The sequence below is a fragment of the Chionomys nivalis genome, chromosome 2, assembly GCF_950005125.1.
Source record: "Chionomys nivalis chromosome 2, mChiNiv1.1, whole genome shotgun sequence".
NCBI classification, from domain to species: Eukaryota; Metazoa; Chordata; class Mammalia; order Rodentia; family Cricetidae; genus Chionomys; species Chionomys nivalis.
The window spans coordinates 55,488,527-55,507,382 of NC_080087.1; the positions used below are offsets into that span (position 1 = coordinate 55,488,527).

General features: G+C 40.3%; 1 protein-coding gene across 2 annotated transcripts in view; it reads left to right on the forward strand.

Moving 5' to 3' along the window:
• Positions 1 to 18,856, forward strand: part of Cdk19 (cyclin dependent kinase 19) — a 139,864-nt gene that overhangs the window by 92,381 nt on the left and 28,627 nt on the right. Inside the window, exon 5 of one of the 2 annotated variants that reach the window (XM_057761339.1) lies at positions 16,076 to 16,133. The exons of the other annotated variant lie outside the window; for it this stretch is intronic. Within the exon in view, the coding sequence (XP_057617322.1) occupies positions 16,076 to 16,133 (58 nt within the window). The remainder of the gene's footprint in view (positions 1 to 16,075; positions 16,134 to 18,856) is intronic. 2 annotated transcript variants of the gene reach the window in all.

Here is an 18,856-nt window from a genome sequence, read left to right on the forward strand (position 1 = left end):
AAAAGCACTAATAATGAAGGTTGACTTCTCATTTTTCTCCTTAAGACTTAAGCTGAGATCATGACTTTACCTCTTGCAAAAATAATGTTATTACCAGCATTACTTAATAGTAAATAAATGACTATTTACTATTAAATAAATAGGTGGTGGTGGCACACGCCTTTAATCCCAGCACTTGGAAGGCAGAGGCAGGTGGATCTCTTTGAGTTTGAGGTTAGCCTGGGCTACAGAGCGAGTTCCAGGACAGGCTCCAAAGCTACACAGAAAAACCCTGTCTCCAAAAACCATAAAAAAATGAATAAATGCATTTAAAAACTAGAACATACTTGTTAGACAAATTAGTCACAGTGCAAATGTTTGGTTTTATATTTTAATTCAGAATATATAATAAATATTTATTAATAATCAAATTATATGCTAAGTACTCATCTTCCTTTTCAGCTTAGATTCTTAATGTTTTATTTATTAAGAATATAAGTACATAGGATAGCTATAATTCTCATAAGTTTACCCTTTAAGTGTTATCCTCCCCTTATGTGATTTTAAAATAATTTGGTTTTTTTAAGTTTGCAAATTTTAGATCCAGAAATGATTAGGGTTAGTCTAGGTAGGTTCCAGCTTTATTAACTGAGGAAAATTATTTGCTACAGAAAAGATGGAATGCATAAAGAGATGTAGTTAGTAGTACCCTTTAGTACCTTGTCAGTCAGACCTGGAGTCTGCCTTGACCTCCTCTTATTGTGACATTGTAGTTGAATTGCAACTGAATAATAGTGACCTTGTGCTCACTATTCATTAATTTAGCATTTTAAAGGAATTTTAAGGCTCTTTAAGTCTTCTAAATTTCCAGTTTTGAATTTACCATTAGTCATCTCATTTTGGTACTTGAGATTGCTTTGAAATCATACATAGATAGCATTTAGGTTTTGTATTTTTAAGGTTCTGATCATATTTAATCAATAGTGAGAATATTTTGTTCAGGACTGAGTTAGTGTTTTCTCATGTTTTACAAAGTTATTTGTTCTAAGTAGAAGAATTTATCAGTTTCTTTGTGATACTGTGATCTGAATGCCTACTGGTTCTATTCAGTGTGACTGGGACTCAGTTTTTCCTGTTTAACTTTGCTCTCCTTTAGTTTTCTCTCTCCTGGTTTTGGCAGCAGCCTCTTCCTTGCAGAGAAACAGACCTACCCTTTATACAGACCTTCTTTGTGGTTTATATCCAGAACATGACATTGTCATGTCTAATACCTTTTCTACTCGTCTGTTTTTATCCCCTGTGCCTCCTTCCTTGCTCAGGCCCTGATAAATTAGAGCTTTCTTTTATCACGATATCAGCTTCTGTATTTGTGTTCTTTTAGTCTTTCTCCTTCTAGTCCATAATAGACCTACTAGCCACTTACTAGCCTCTCAGGAACTTTGGAATATAATCTTAGAAAAAGTAAAGTTTAAGTTTCTTACTTGGTTTTCAGGATCTTACTGGATATAGCTCTAATGACTTCAGACGTTTACTTTACACACCTCTCCATCCTGTCCCTTGCTGCATGCTTTTTAATATTGGTTATTCCTGTACTGTCCTAAGGTTTCTTGCCTTAATGGCTTGCATTTCCTTGTCTTATTATCCTTTGTCTCTACATACTTAAATGTACTGTTGTCTTTCAAGACTCAGCACAGATACTAAAGCTTGGGGCTGGAGATGACTCAGCAGTTAAGCACTGGCTGTTCTTGCTAAGGACCTAGATTTGATTCCAAGCACCCACATGACAACTTACAGCTGACTGTAACTGTAAATAGAGACTGTGCTTTAGTTTCCCAGCCACCCAGACCAAAATAATCACACAGACACTATATTCATTACAACACTATTTGACCAATGGCTCAGGCATATTCCTAACTAGCTCTTACATCTTAAATTAACCCATTTCTATTAGTCTGTGTATCACTATGAGGCTATGGCTTACCAGTAAGGTTCCAGCATCTTTTTCCTTTAGCAGCTATTTTTTTTTTGGTTTTTCGAGACAGGGTTTCTCTGTAGCTTTGGTGCCTGTCTCGGAACTAGCTCTTGTAGACCAGGTTGGCCTCGAACTCCCAGAGATCTGCCTGCCTCTGCCTCACGAGTGCTGGGATTAAAGGCGTGCACCACCACCGCCCGGCTCTGACTCCGCCTTCTTTCCTCCTCTATTCTGTTTGTACTTCCTGCTTTGCTATATTCTACCCTGCCATAGACCAAAGCAGCTTCTTTGGTAATAAAACATATTCACAGCATACAAAGGAGAATCCCACATCATACTAAATACTAAACACTAAAGCTTGGTATTGGAGATGGCTCAGCAGTTAAGCACTGGCTGCTCTAGCCAAGGACCTAGGTTTGATTCCAAGCATCCATATGGCAGTCCACAGCTGACTATAACTCCAGTTCCCAGGGATCTGGGGCTATCTTCTGGCCTCTACAAGCACCAACCTGGTGCACAGACATACATGCAGAAAAAAAGCACCAATACATAATAATAAATTTAAAAATTTAAAGCTTACTTTCATAATCTATCTCTACCTTGAAATGAAATAATCATTTCATTGTTATTCATTCCTGTTATATATCATTTTTATTCTCTTATGGTATTTGTTAATATCTACAGATGTCTTAGATCAGCAGTTCTCAACCTGATGATCAAACAACCCTTTCATAGGGGTTGTTTAAGATCATTGGAAAACACAGATACCTATATTACGATTCATAACGGTAGCAAAATTACAGTTATGAAGTAGCAATGAAAATAATTTTATGGCTAAGGGTCATGACATGAAGAACTGTATTAAAGGGTCACAGTGTTAGGAAGATTGAGAACCATTGTCTTAGATCATCTCCCAGATTAAAACTTTCTGAGAGTCAGGGTTTATGATACTTATTGTATACAATAAATGTTGTAGAAATGCCAGAATATTTTTTTTAACTTTTTTTAGTAACAGTTTTGTTACTAAATACTTAGAACATTGTCTTCCATGAACGTGCAATATTTTTATGTCTATGTAAAATAAGGGGAAATAGGAATGATACAGCTATGACGGCATCAGAGACCCTCTCAAGAAGGTTAGAGTCTAAGAGAAGCAACATGACATAAACACCAACACTTAAAAGTTAGGGAGAATGAGATTGTAGGTCCTTCAGAGGGGAAGACTCAATGCTATTTTTTCAAGCTAAGAAGAGTTACAGTGTGAGTATGGTGGGGGAATAGGGTGATATTTCAGAGAGCAGGTAAAATTTCAGCTGGATTTTGACATGGAACTTAGAGATTTAGTGAGCAAAAGAAATCTATAGGAATGTTGGTTATAGATATTCTAAGGTGAGAAGGCCGTTGTATTATCTCAGAAAGGACACGAGTTGTGCCTGGCTCAAATAGGAATAACTGGTGTAGGACAAAAAAAAGATTTGGGTTGCAGCTTGACTGAGGCAGGCTCCAAATATCTGGTATTTGTGAGTTTGTTTTAAGGTCCTGAAACTTTGTGAGCAAAAGAGTAGATTCCCCACTGATTACAAAAACCTTTTTTCTAAGGTGAGCATAGGGTTTCCATATTTTCTAAAAGAGGTTCTGAAGTATTATAGTGCTTATTTATATTTTCCCCACACAATTACTGTATCTCTCCAGTATTCATAAGGAATTCTAATGAGATCGGGGCGTCTCCTAGTCCTTTCCATTGACTAGTATCCTGATATCTGTCTGTACCATACTGTCTTGCTTTTGCTCAAGTATTTTCAGGAATGGAATGTTCAACCTACACATATACCTTGTCATCAATAGAAAAATGTATATAAAATAGGAATATGTTATTAAAAGGAGATGGAGATGTTTGAAATCTTAGTGAGCTAAAGAACAGGGCGGAGGCTTTCAACTGCTTTATTTCCCATTGCTTCACACGGTTTGTTAGTCAGCTATTTCTGTGTGCTCATTGTCTCTAAAGGACCATTTCATAGGGAAAACCGGGCAACTGTAGTAGTAGAAGAAAATATAAGCCTGCAGCTTGATAATGTAACCAAAGGAAATTGAGAGTAACTAAAAGAGAGTCTAGAGTTCATACTGAGAAATATTAAACCTCAAAAAGATTGGTATTTTTGTTTTTTTCTGAGTTTGTTTTCATGTCTGGAACAATATTTCAGTTATGTGATTTTGAATCCTAGAATGAAATACAAAAGCAGAGAATTTTTAAGCCACTAACAAGATTATTTGAATTGAGGAATTGGCTTTAAAAGGAAAGGAGAAAGAGCTAAAAGTATTTATCTTGGCTGAGAGACAGTGAAGGAGAGACATAAGTCTATAAATATTTGAGACCTGTAAACAGTTTGAGAGAAAGCTGTACTTGAATTTTACAGCAGGATGTAGTGCAGAGTAAGATGATGAAACACAGGAAGACTCACGTTTATGAGCTTGCTCTTCTGGACTTGGAGGAGTGCCAGCATGTAGAATGCGAGCTTCTTAGAGCAGGGTTCATATCTCATTGATTCTGTCCTGGCGCTGGCTTATTGTCTGTGCTTGTGAGTTACTAGAATGGAATCTCTGCAAAATATATGACACTTCACATCATTCTTCAGCAAAGACAGAGGTGTGCTGGCTAAATGGTGAGGTTACATAGATTTATTGATCTTTCATTTCAGAGCATTGCTACTGGGCCAGTGGCATAAGCCCAATGACAAGTCAGACTGTCTTTTCACTCTCAGATCCCGGATCCTGGCCCAAACTAAGTTTTCCCTTAGTGAAGATGGCAGTGAACGCTCAGGCCTGGCTTGGCTGTTCTCTTCTAGACAGTGTTTGTGCAAGTCCCACCCCAAATGTTAACCTGCATTGTGAATAGCTGTGTCTTCATATTAGTGGGTTGAATTGTTATTCTTAAAGTCCAGAGGAGGTGCTGGAGAGATGACTCAGTGGTCAGGCATGTCTACTGCACGTGCGAGGACCTAGGGTGGGTTTCCAGCACCCGCATGACTGCTCCCAATCATTCTTAACTCAAGCCAGGAGATCCAATGCCCTTCCTGGCGCCTTGGGTCCACACACATACGGTGCACACATAAAGGCAAAACATACTTACAAATAAAATAAAGACTAAATCAGTCTTTACAGAAAAGCTTAAAAGTTTCTAAGCTAGCCATTAAGTCTCTGTTTCCTTCACTGTATCATGTGTAATGGGAACGTAAATGGTTGATTCCCTGTTTTCATACTGAGGTTTCTGAATTCTTCCCGATTGTACCCCTGTAGGTGCCCCTGGACAGCCCATCCACACTTCAATCATGCCTTCCTCACACAAAGTTCCTGCAGCCTGATACTCTTTCTAGCCTGTCTGCCTAAAGCAGAGACCAGGTGGAAGTGTGTGAATCATTCTTCCTGGTTCTTAAAATTATTAAAAAACTAGCCTGTGTTCCCTGTAGCTTATATTTTGAATATTGCAATTATTTTTGCCAAGACTTAATACTTAAAATATGTAAGTTTTAAAAAAACTTACATCATCTAATGTCAAAATTAGTAAGTATGGGGCTCAGAGGTTAAGAACACTGACTGCTCTTCTAGAGGTCCTGAGTTTAATTCCCAGCAACCATATGGTGGCTCACAACCATCCATAATGAGATCTGGTATTCTCTTCTGGCCTGCAGGCATACATGCAGGCAGAACACTGTATACATAATAAATAAATCTTCTAAAAGAATTAGTAAATGCTTTGGATAGCTTATTTTCCATGTTTTCTCTTAAATGAAATATTCGAGATGCTCCAGAGGCAAGAATGCTGTGCTAGTCGATGACTTTCTATTTTTTTAATTTTATTTATTAAGCTAGACTTCTCCTTGAAGAGTTACTACAGCAGATAATATTTGTCTGAGTAGGACTTAATTGCTCTGTGATAGTCAGTTTTACGTGTTAACTTACACAGCGTTAAGAGGGGCAGGGCCCTGAACTTCCAGTCCTGAAGCAAACAAGGCTGTGTGTCCTTTCTCTCTGGTCTTAGCTGTGCCTGTGAGCTCCTGTGTCAGCCTCCTCCAGGTGACGGCTGTGACCTGGAATAGAAAGCCAAACAGACTTTTCTTCCCCTGTGGCATCGTCAGGCTATTTGTCACAGCAGTGGAAACAAAACCAGAATCTGTTCTGATAAATAGAAAACAGGAGCTGCTGCGGCTGGACTGCAAAGGAAGCTGATCCACACTCATAATCCTTGAGGAATTAAATTTGTTAGTGTGAGCGGGTCTCAAGGCCTTTATTGGGCCTTGAGGTGGGAACGAGAGCTTCAGACAGAAAAGTAAAGGATGTGGTCTCTAAACATGGCGGGCCTTGAAGGGAGGGAGAGGCTTCCTGTAGAGGAGCTTCATTAAGAGAGAGAATTGCACTAAGGAGATAGAGGCAGGTGGAGCTCTGAGTTCAAGGACTATACAGCAAGTTCTTGGACAGTCTGGTCCACTCAGAGAAATCCTGTCTTGAAAAAACAAAGCAAACAAAAAGAGTGAGAATGAGGGAGAAGTGGGGGAGGGCAGTGTCAGCCAGCCAGCGATGAGATGGACAGGGTATGTGGGCTGACTTGTTTTTTGTCAACTTGCTGCAGGTCCCGGCTATGTTAGAGGAAGGGGCCTAAGCTGAGAAAATGGCTCCCCATGATCAGGCTGCAGGCAGGTCTGTTGGGCATTTTCCTCAGTAGTGGTGGATGTGGGAGGGCCCAGCCCACTGGTGCAGTGCCACCTCTGGGCAGATGATCCTGGGTGCCATAAGAAAGCAGGCTTAGCACGCTGAAGGGAACTAGCCAGTAAGCAACGTTTTCCCATGACCTCTGCTCCAGTTGGTACCTCCCGGTTCCCACGTTGAGTTCCTGTCCTGAGAGGTACAAGATGAAATGAACCCTTTCTTCCCTAAGTTGTTTATAGCCATGGTGTTTCAGCAAGGCCCTAGAACCCTAAGATGGCAGCAGGGGCCTTATCCAGGTGGTTTACATGTACACATTCCCACACAGAGAGACACATAAAGACACAAATAAAAACTGGTGTTTTCTTTTCACCAGGTCACGTGTGGTGGTTATTTTGTGGGAGCATACTTTTCTCTGAGAACATGTGTAGAGATGAGGAACGGAACTGAGTGTCCCATAAGTTCCCCAGTGCGCACCTGCTTTCACAGCCCGTGGCCTGTGGTGTGTCTGTGAGCTTTGCAGTCTGGTTTGGGCCTGCCACTTTCTATGCAGAGTGCAGTTGGGGGAAGTTCTAGTTCTTTCTCTCAGGGCCTCAGGTTCTTCTTCAGTGGAACAAGAGGGGCAGTTTGATCAAGAGAGTCAGCATAGTAAGAGCGAACATAAACACACGTAAAAGTTGAGTAAATGAAACAGGAAGATCGGAGGGCCACAGGTGGTCTTCGGACTTGGAAGGCCATAGTTAAAGCTGAACAACCCATTCAGGGATGCTGTTCAATTAAGTGAGTTTTATTTGAATGGGTGCCATAGATGTAAACAGAAAACTACATCTTGTGATTGTTGCTTCTGTGAGGTGTGCTTCTCAGCGCTGAATATGGATGCCTGCTGCTGCTGCTAGCAATATGGAGAAGAGTTTGATTAGTTTCTCCTTTTGACCTTGAAGCGAGTTAGGTAAATAACCCTCCAGGTACAAGTGTTTGTTTTGCATGGAGCTTTTCATAACGATTGCTTTTTATTGGTTCTTGTTAGGGGAAAGAAAACCTTATCTTTGCTGTTCAGGCCTGTAACCACTTCTAAAGGCAGACAAAGGAGTGCATTGTTAACTGCTGGCAGTGCTAGGTTGGCAGGCGTTGTTTAATGTGAGTGCCGAAGTTGGATTAACATAGCTGTTATATTACAGATCCTACCAGCCCGGCTTATGGTAAAATGAAACTCACCATGTACTTGGCATTACAGGTTGCTTCTAATTTACAGATAACTTACATCTAGCTGCAAACATGAAACTTTATGATTAATACTTCCTCGGTTACAGATAGCATTTTGGGTAGTGGCTAGGTGTTCTAACAGAGAAGGTCTTTTAGCCTACACTGTACCAATATGAAAGCAATGACATTACTGAGTATAACCGTCTTTTAAAACTGCATTTTTTTGCCAGGCAGTGGTGGCACACACTTTGGATCCCAGCACTCAGGCGGATCTCTGTGAGTTCTATGCCAGTCTGGTCCACAGAGTGAGTTCCAGGACAGCTGGAACTACATAGAGAAAGAAACCTTATCTCCAAAAACCTATTTTTTTTTTTTTTTTTGGGTCATTGGGTATCTATGGAGGGAGTACTTGTTTACAGACTTAGAACTTGCTTTGCAAACTTACTCTGACTTCCTAACATGTACTGGACACTATACTGAGCACTTGGAAATATAAGAATTAATAAAATACAACCTCTTCTCTCAGTGGGTACATTGCGGGGGAAATTTAAATAAGATAGTTATAAAACAAAAATGCTTTAAAAGAAACTACAGGGCTAAGATTGTAGTTCACTCATAGAACACTTGCCTGTCATGAGCAGCAATGTTCTTATTCCAGTAGCACGCATGTTTGCACACATACATGCTCACACAGAGACAGACAGTTTGCAGGGGGCATGGATACCACCTGGATGGTATCACTGGAACAGAGGAAAGGCAGAAAAGCAAGGAGGAGCAGCTATGGAGGATCCCAATTGTTCTGTTTAAAATGTGGGTTTTCCTTAACTGGCTAGGTTTTTAAGAGAGGCTGCTCAGAGAATCTGTTTAAGGACTCGGAGAACATAAGGGTCTGCGTCTAGTTGATCAGAATACAGAGAGGCAGTAGGGAATGTTTAGGCCCTGAGATAGAGCTGAAGAGCAGTGACTAAGTTTACAGTGTCAGGGCGGCAGGACGGAGGTCAAGAGAGTACCAGGAGAAGATAGTTTTATTAGGGAGAAGGGACAGTCGTCATGGACGAATGGAGTTTGTGGTATCTGTGGAAATGATCTACTTCCAGTTGACAAACTTGGTATGTTTTAGTGCACTCATTTCCTGATACTTCTTTTAAAACGGGTACATCGCCCATCAAAAGACACTTGTGCCTAACCCCATAGCTGGGTGGATTGTGAACGCTAACCATTGGCAGTTTAGTTCATGCGTGTACTTGTTCCCTAGCCAGTTAGTATATGGGAAGATTCCAGGAGACGAGAGCGATAGGGCTCTCGTTGCTAGTGTCTGGAAACGTCCGTCACATTGACTGGCTTCTCTGCATTTCCATCCCCGCACCGTACTCTTCTCCCTCTTGGTTTCTGTTTTGTTTTCTTTTTAGATAGCCTTAGCTATCCTGGAACTCGTATAGTTACATCTGCCGCTGCTTCCCAAGTGCTGATATTAAAGGTATGCCCTGTACCCTCCTATTTTTTTTCCTTGAGACTACCTTTCCTTTCCTAGGCTGATCTTGAACTTGCTAAATAACCAAGGAAGACTTTGAAACCTGATCCTCTTGCCTCCACTTCCCCAATGCTGGGATTACTGGCATGAGTTACTATGTCTTGCTATATTTTTAAATGCTCAACTATTCAATGGATGAGATTGTTTTAAGGTATAGATAGTTATGGCAGACTACTGTGTGTGTTCAAGAAAAAAAATCACAGTGCTTCTTCCTTGGTAGTTATTTGTTCTAGAGCACAGAATCTCATTTGTTCAGGGGAACAACGAAAAACAATGTTCAGGAATGAATCTCCTGGGATTGTACTTCTGTATCAAATGGGAAGGGAATTGTACTATAACTATATTTAAATGAAAGCATAATTGTAGCCACTAATAGCAGGCCAGCGTTGTCCATTGTATGGAAATTAGCCCAGCTTAAACTCTCCTGTTCTTTAACACTGGGTAGTTGTGTTTCTGGCTTTTGTCTTTGGTGCTGTTAGAGTCCTGCTGAGATTGCCCACTGTGCTGAAGTAGGGGCCGCAATGCAAATGGAGCAGAACTCTGTGGATCTCTGTGCTGTTCTATTTATGATACGCCAGTTAACTGAAGTAAATTTAACCCTGTGGAATAAGTGATCCTATAAAAGGAAAAGCAGATTGGAGTATATGTGAAGTATCCTGAGTGTGGGTTTACGACTTACCAAATTCTGCAGAAATGCAGATTATAAAACCTCTGCTTTTTATAATCATGTTACTATTGCACATTTTCATGACTTGCCTTTACAATAGAATTTAACTAAAACCCTGTAGCATTGATTTTTGTCTGTTTGATTTTATTGCTGATAACTTAAATGTGAGGCATCCGGCTTCTGCCATTTCTACTGTTGCTATGGTAACTAAAGTGTGCAAACCCAGCAGTATCACTTTCTTTCACAGCTGGCATTTTGTGTTCACAGTAAGAAGAGTTTTGGTGAAGCGTGGTCTGTGCTAATTGGGGTGTAAGTGGGTCAATACAATTTTGTTATGCTTCTTTTTGTCTGTTTAGGGTCTGTGGGCGGGGGTATGGATGTTGAACTACACAGTTCCTTACCCCCACATACATACTTAAGTCGATATTCTTAAAGTTAGTCTTCTGAGAATTCGGTAGAGTTGTTCTAAGACCTTCGTAGCCCTGTACACTCTTGGTTATTTCCTTTTGTTTATTGTTTTTATTGAGCTATATATTTTTCTCTGCTCCTCTCCTTTCTCCCCCTCCCCATCTCCCTCTCTTATGATCCCCGTGCTCCCAATTTACTCAGGAAGTCTTGTCTTTTTCTACCTGATTATTTCTATTAAAGAAAAAAGTGAGAAAATACTCTGAAGAGTTTTTCATATTTCAGTGGTGGACACATAGTTTTTTCTTGTTATTTTTTTTAAATGTAAGTATCTTGTGGCCAAATTATATATTTACTTATTATGAAGGGGAAAGTAATTCCACTTAGGAATCCATTTTGAGAACCGACCTGTCAGAAGTAATCATCTTCAGTCTCCAAACCCTGCTCTGAATTTGTCTCTGCCTTCTTTACACAAGCCTGTATTTCATTAGTATATCTGGATTCTGTAAGTAAACAAAAATTGTTTTTATTGGGCCACCAATGACCTAATCATCCATTCAGATTTCATTGTTTATGTCTGATAGCCACTTACAGGGACCCTGCGCTGTCTAGACATTCACCTTTTCTCTCTCCCTCTAACCTTGGTCTCATGCCTCCCCTTCCCCTTTTCTTCCCTCCTTCCCCTCTCTTGAACACCTTGCCCACCTGCCCCTCTTGTGGCAACCCTTAACAGCTATCAGACCCACACTTAAGAACCTACCCCGTTCTGGTTTCACAAGGCTCTTGCTTAAAGCAGAACCACTTGAAACAGGAAGTCCTTCCTTGGTTTCCTTTTAACGCTCATCATCATTGTGCCCTGCCCTGGTGACCACCATGGTTCTTCAGATCCTGTAGTTAGCCAGGAGCATGCTTGCCTTGCGTACTCTAGATAGCTCCTCCCTAAAGATCAGGTGGCACAGTCCCTGCCACACTTCCTTCAGATCTTGAACCTTCTCAAAGAGGCTTTCTGTAGAGTATAAACTAATGTTTATAAGCGCTTGAAGACAATACCTTCCAATCCCATTCCTTGTCTTATTTTGGTTGCTTGCATCATCTTACTATGCACATACAAAAATATTTGCAATATTTATTTCTGCTAAAGCATAAAAGTGCCACAAACTGTTGAGAATCTGCCACTTAACAAGTAGGCTATTACCAGCAGCATGCTTGTTTTGTTTTCTCCCTGTCTAGTCTCTTCTTCCTCCTAAGAGGTAACAAATGGCCTAGATTTTGAAAACTCTCATTCTCTTCATTTAAAAATAGCTTTATCTCATCATGTGCACCCCTAAATAGTAGATTTACCTCTGCTTTTAGGTTATATGGAAATGGTGTTCTGTTATAGGTGTCCTTTCATTTCTATCTTATTTGTATTTCAGTGTTTCTTTAAATTATGAACTGTGTTATTACAGACATTCTCTGGCATTGTGTAAAAGCAAAATTACTGATTCAAAGTGATTGAGTTATTCACTTTTGCAAGATTATACCAAATTATTTTCTAAACAGGTCGTAGCGGCGTATTTACACCAGAAGCATATGGGAGTTAGTGCTGCTGCACTAAGGTTGCTCGGGTCTTGACTCTTTGCCCAGTCATGCAGGGCGAAATGCTGTCTCGATGCTCTTTCTTTGTGTTTTTATCATTACTGATTAAGGTTGAGCATATTCCAGAAAGCATTTGATTAAAGAATATTTTCGCTGTAGTTAAATTTCTGAATATTTTTTCTTAATCTTTCATATGGTTTTTTATTTGTAAAATCTTGTAAATAGTGTTTCTGTTTATGCAGTGGATTTCATTTGCTTTATATTTTGATGATCGGAAATTATTTCAGTGTAGCAAAATTTATCTTTTTTTATGGTCAGCAATTTTAATGTCTTTGTAAATAAGTGTGTTTGGTGATGGAAAGATGCTCAGTGGTCAGCCATTACTGCTCTTGGGCAGGACCCGAGTTTGGTTCCTAGCACCTCCATTGCCAGCATTCACAGTCTTCTAAAACTTCATTCAGCTCAGGCGGATTTGATACCTCCTTGCTTCTGTGGACACTGTATCATGTGCACAGCCATATCCACACATACACAGATAAAAATAAAGTAAATCTTTGAGGGGAAAAGAAGCAGCAGTAGCCTACCAGTATCAGATTGTCTTAGCAAATGTCATGGTGTATACTCAGGAAGCTAAGGCAGGAAGATCCTGGATTTGAAATCAACTTTTGTTACATGAGTTATAGGCCAGCTGGTCTCGGTATCTAGTTCCTATGGGGGGGGGGGTGTGTTCATTTTTATTGAAACTTTTGGTTTTCATTTATATTTTTATTGCAGTTGAACTTGATGTATTAACGTGGGATTTCCCTTTGTATGCTGTTGATTAATAAAGAAACTGCTTTGGCCTATAGAAGAGCAGAATATAGCAAGGCGGGAAATCCAACTAGAGATAGAGGAGGAAGGAAGGCAGAGTCAGGCAGACACCATGTAGCTGCCAAAGGAGAAAGACGCCAGAACCTTACCGGTAGGCCACACCCTCATGGTGATACATAGATTAATAGAAATGGGTTAATTTAAGATGTAAGAGCTATCTAGAAATATGCCTGAGCCATCAACCAAACAGTGTTGTAATTAATATAGTTTCTGTGTGGTTATTTAGGTCTGAGCAGCTGGAAACAAAAGAACAGTCTCCGTTTACAATGTATATATGTTATGAGTTAAGGATTCATTTTATTTTGTTCAATCTTTGGGTAATCTATTATTGTCCTGCATCATTTTTTGAATAGTTCTCCACTGACTTTAAGTTCTCAGTGTCCTGGCCTCCTAGGTCCTCACTCTGGTCCATTGGTCATCTTATCTGAGCCTCTGCTGTAGATCTGAAACAAGTCTTGATGATTTGTTTTGAGCCCAGTTCCTATACCCACTCTTCCACCCTCCAACATACATCTGTCACAAATGCCTTGGTTATTCTTAGCTCTTTGCTCTTATTTATTTAATTTTGAGGTGCTGGAGATGAAACCTAAGTCCTTGAACTTGCTAAGTCCTCTGTTGTTGAGCTGCAGTTGGTCCTTGTTTGTTTGATAGAGTCTTCCTGTGTCCCTGGCACGGGGATTGAGTGATATATAGCCTAGGTTGCTTAATTCTTCTCCCAGCCAGACTCTGTCCGTTCCTCCCTTCTCCTGGCTTTCTTTCTTGCACAGACTGTCACTACATAGCCTACCTGCCCTCAGACTTGTGCTTCTCATGCCCCAGTCTCCTGAGTTGTGGAGTTACAGACATGCCCCACTATACCCAGCTCTGACCTGGAATGCATAGCATAACAGGTGTGAGGTCCTTCATGGGGTTCTTTTATTTTTCTGTCATCAGTGGATCTCTTCTTAGCTGTGCTTCCTGTGTTCTTGTTCCAGTTGTCTCAAGGATTTATCATTCCCTTCTGGTTTGTAGTTCTGCCGGGATCTTTTTAATATTATGTTTGTTTGTTTTGTTTCTCTGGTTTATTTATTCTTAAACATCTCAGGCACACACTTTCTTATGTCTGGACTTCTTTCCTGACATAACACTCAAAGTCATAAACTTTTCTTCTAACTGCAGTATTAGCCTTCTTCCACATGTTTGGTAAGATATATTTTAAATATTTTGGTCCTGAGTGTTTTTCTCATTTTTGTATAGTTTTCCTCTTGCCCTGATTGCTTTAGAGATATTTTAAAATTTTCAAGTATGTGTTAATTTTGGCATATACTTTTATAATTGTCCTTAAAATTATCTGTGTGTATGTACACGTGTACTTGTACACATGTACTTTCATGATGTACCCTTGTATGTGCCCTTGGAGGCCACAAGTGGGTATCAGACTCCCTGGAGCTGGTTGCCAGTTGACTGACTTGGGTGCTAGGAACTGAACTCACAGAGATCTGCCTGCCTCTGCCTCCTGCGTGCTGGGATTAAAGGTGCGCATCACCCCCGCCCGCAAGATTTTCATAACACTCTATTCTTAAACTCTCTCCATCTTCCCTTACTGGGTTTAAACTCCTTGAAACTCAGGTCATCATGTATTTCCTTTTGTTTCCTGAAAGTCTGCTCTGTCTGTAACGTTTTGTAATCGACCTGATATCCATCGATAGTTACCAAACTTGAATTTTGAAGGTTTGGCTTTCACCTGATGCTGTTTTACCCATTCTGCCCTGGTGACCTTATTTTAGTTACCACGGTCCTCTGGCAATGACTTGTAGTTGAAATCATCTGGCCGCACTCTCTAGGCTAGAGTGGCTTGAGCATCTCACGATCACTCGGGCCCTGTTCTGCTAGCACCACCCCAGCCAGTTCCTCTCAGTTTGAAGTCCCACAGCAGGCACAGCCGTTCTTGTTTCACATGAAGCCAAGATCTCGGTGTGATCTCTATTTTGGTTTTCATTAATTTTTTTCTTTTGCTCCCAGTCACAAAATCCTATGAACTTTTTTTCTCTAAAATGGTTCTCCCCCCTCCCCATGTGCTTCCTGTCGCCACACCGGTCCCAGTCTCTGCCTGACTGGCTGGAGGGAGAAGGCTCTGACCCTGGCACCGCAGGCAGTGAGCCTGCCTGTCACTTCCTGTGCACTTTTGTGTGTGTGCTAATTGTTCTCATTAAAGAGCTTCCTTAAGACAAAATCAGCAGCAGGGAAAGGATCTTAGAGAGAGCATGAGAGAGTGTCTCAGAAGACCACTCGCTCTGTCTGTCCATCTGTCTATCCACTGAGTAAACGAGCACAGTAAATTCTGAGTACATCCTCATTCTCCCCTGAGTTTTCAGAGTTTGGCTCCCTCTCCCCCATATGTTGTCCCAATTTGTTTCCACACATGTACAGGTAAGGACTGTGTGAGTTGTGTGAACATCTCTGGCTTATTCTATGTGGAGCTCTTATTGGCCTTGGGTTTTTTGTTTGTTTGTTTTGTGTTTTTAAGACAGGATCTCACTATGTAGCTCCGGCTGTCCTGGAACTCACTCTGTAAACCAGAAACTCACAGAGATCCGCCTACCTCTGCCTCCTGAGTGGTGGGATTAAAGGCGTGCGCCACCACCGCATGGGTTGGCTTTGGTTTTTATCATCTTACTTTTTTTTTATTGTCTTACATTTTGAAATTGTATTTGGAGTTTCTTACTTTTGCTTTTATTGTAGCTGACGTGAATTCTAATGGAGCCTGTCTGTATGTTAGTGATGCTTTTCTGCAGTCATCCAGAAATACTTAGCAAGGAATGCTCATTTGATTTACTTAAGTGACAGTTGTTATATTGTGTTTTGAAATTTTTATATTAAAAATAAGTGTATTTAATTTATACAGGTTTTTAAATTATGGGGCAAATAGAAATAATAGCTTTAATTGCTTTGTAATAATTATTTATATGACACCATTTTGAAAACAGGTATATTTTCTTGGCAAAGATATTTATATGAATGTAGTGCTAACTTCAAGAATATCAAATGCTTTAACTGTAAAAGGTGCTTAACCTTTAATTAGTTTAGACTGAATCAAAATACACAAATTATATTTTCATATGAGAAAATTTCCATTTTGGAGCATGTCAAAAGAATAAATGTAGTAATTTGAATGCTCTATTTTTGTTTCTAGAAACCAGCAAATATCCTAGTAATGGGAGAAGGTCCTGAGAGGGGGAGAGTCAAAATAGGTAGGTAATTATTCCTAAAATGACTGATGAAGAAACCGAGGTGATTGCAAAGATGTTGTCCCTTTTAATACCATTATTGTTGATTTTAAAATTACTTTCTCAGAGTGTTTATAGAAAAGATGTTGGAAAATGTAGGTAGTCTATAAATCCAGTTTTTCCACAGCTCTCCTCAAAATGAGATGCTGTCATTGAGGCGTCAGTTGACAGCCTCCCCATAGACATTTGCTCCCAGAGAGTATGCCGTGTGTCTCCGCCATTCTCCAGCACAGAGCCCCAGCTTACGCCGTTCTTTCCTTAGCCTTGCCAGTGTTCTCTTCCCACATCCATTGCCCTCCCCTAACTTAGTGCTTCCCACTCCTCCGTCCTCAGCAGCACGGCTCTGGCCGGGCATTGTCATCCCTGTTGAAATGAATGCTCGTAGGCCTCACACTTGTCTGTGTTCGTTAGCCTAGGAAGGAAGGGTTTTAACGAAACTTTGCTTGCTACTGGAAAGTTGATGCTGGGGGTGATACAACCTGACTGCTTCAGCCAGCCCTGCTGCTTGCTTCCTACTTTGGCATCTTCTTCTCCAGTCCAGTTCCAGAGGAAGCTGTTCTAAACTAGTAAACCTGCTTTGAGCCTCTGCCTGGTTGGCGTGGAATTGACCTCCATTGAACACTGTATTGGCATTGTGTACCTCATAGGTGCTTTCCCCTCCTGGACCTTTCCCATTATTTGCTTTTATTTTTAACACATGTTTTTTTACAGGCATTTATTGAAGATGTACGTTTTACTTGGCAAAAGTGAAATGGAGATAAAAGCTGGTCCCGCCCATGAGAAATAGTCATGTAAACATTTTACCCTGCAGTGTGATTCTTTGTTATGTTACCTCAGCCACATAGCTGCCTCCTAAAGAGAGATACAGTAAAGGAGAACTGGAATTTAAGTCACGGCTAAGATTCCTGCCCTGAGACTTTTCTCTACTGCCCCGTGGTCTCTCACTGGTTCTCTAGTGCCTGCTAGTTCCCTTGATAGCTTTAAACACTGACTGGTTTTCTTAGCTTCCTGTATTACAGCATTGTCACATAGCTCTTCTCGAGCTCCTCCTGTTCCCTTAAACACTGACAGTCCTCCCTCCATTTTAAATCGAATCTTACCTCTGCCAGTGTAAAACACGGCCTTGTCCCCAGATGAAGAGAGAATTTATTCTGAGCCAATCACAGTAACTGTTACCTCTGGGCATGGATTCAGGTTCACCTAATAGTTAGTTCCATTGCTGGAGCAGTTACAACAAACTTTTGTAGTCACAGAACAAAAGAAAGTATGTATCAAGGCACCCCCCAAATGCATGGGCAGAAATGTCCCTCCGGTAGGGTAGACAGACAGCTGACAGCCAAGTGGGTAGGAGTGTGATGACCTGGACAGATGGACAGCTCTGCTATGGGTCTAATATATTATCACATTCTTAGCTTTCATGTTGATGGAAGCTGGAGGTCTGTTAATACATTCTGGAGCTTTCACCTGATGGCTGCAAAGATAAATCAGACACAGAAAGAAGGAATAATGAGATCCTGAGATCACTTGGCTCTGGACCTGCAAAATTCCAGGTTTCCACAACCACAAAGTCCTAACCATTAGCCTGGCTGAACCTTTAACATGGGGCATGACATTTTTCTGAGAACTCCATTCACAGTTCCCCTTCTTGGCATGTACTTCATTTTGTACATGTAGAGGCTGGAGGTTGTTTTGTGTTGGGAAGGCTCATTTCTAGCATCTAATGAAGGTGAAGCCAAGTTGACCGGAAAGCAGTGTACAGGAGAGGGGGGTTGTTAGAACCACAAGAAGGAGCCCCCACATCCTATAACATTGTTAGCTGTCAGGATCCAGATCAAATTTGTTTTGTTGTTTTGTTTTTTGAGACAGCAGTTCACTCTATAGTCCAGGGTGGCTTCAAACTCGGAGATCAGTTGCCTCTGCCTCCCAAGAGCTGGGATTAGAGGCATGTGCCACCACTGCCCAACCTTTTCTCCCTTTTTGCCCTCTCTATCTGACATTACATGTGACAGATAATATAAACATTATATCTAAAGTTAAAATAGTCAAGAACATAGTATTACCTAAAGAACTAAAGGTAACAGGTGACAGTAAGAGAGGCATTTAAAACCAAGTCCCGATTCAAAAAAGATCTTTAAACTGTGTTTTCCCTGTGTCTATAATCATGTATACTCTATGAAATATTTTGTTTGATATTTGGGCTATGTAAAACAGTTTATTACTGCTTTGATTTTTGGGTTTGGGGGGAACAGTTTGATTATTTTGTAGCCATAACTTATGTGATATGGCCACTTTTTGTTTTGGAATTGATTTTAATGTCTATGTCATTTTAGGTATTATTTGTGATTTATTTGTCCTATTATTGTGGTATTATACTGGAAAGCCTGGGAAAGTAAATGGGTAAAAGTTGCATTACAGTAGAAATCAGATTATAATAATTTTAAAATTCCTTCTCAACATTATCCTTTATGTACGAAGTGTTGTTATTGTCAGAGGAAGACAAGGGGCCAAACCCATGTAAGATCAGCATTTGTGGGCATAATAAAATTTTATTTTACAATGAGAAAGGAAACTGGAACTCCAATAAGTTGTTTCATAATTTTACCCTCTGATGTACTGTTCATTGTCAGATAGGAGCATCATTTGGTAATTTTAAAGAATATATTTATTTTATTGACAATTTTATGCAT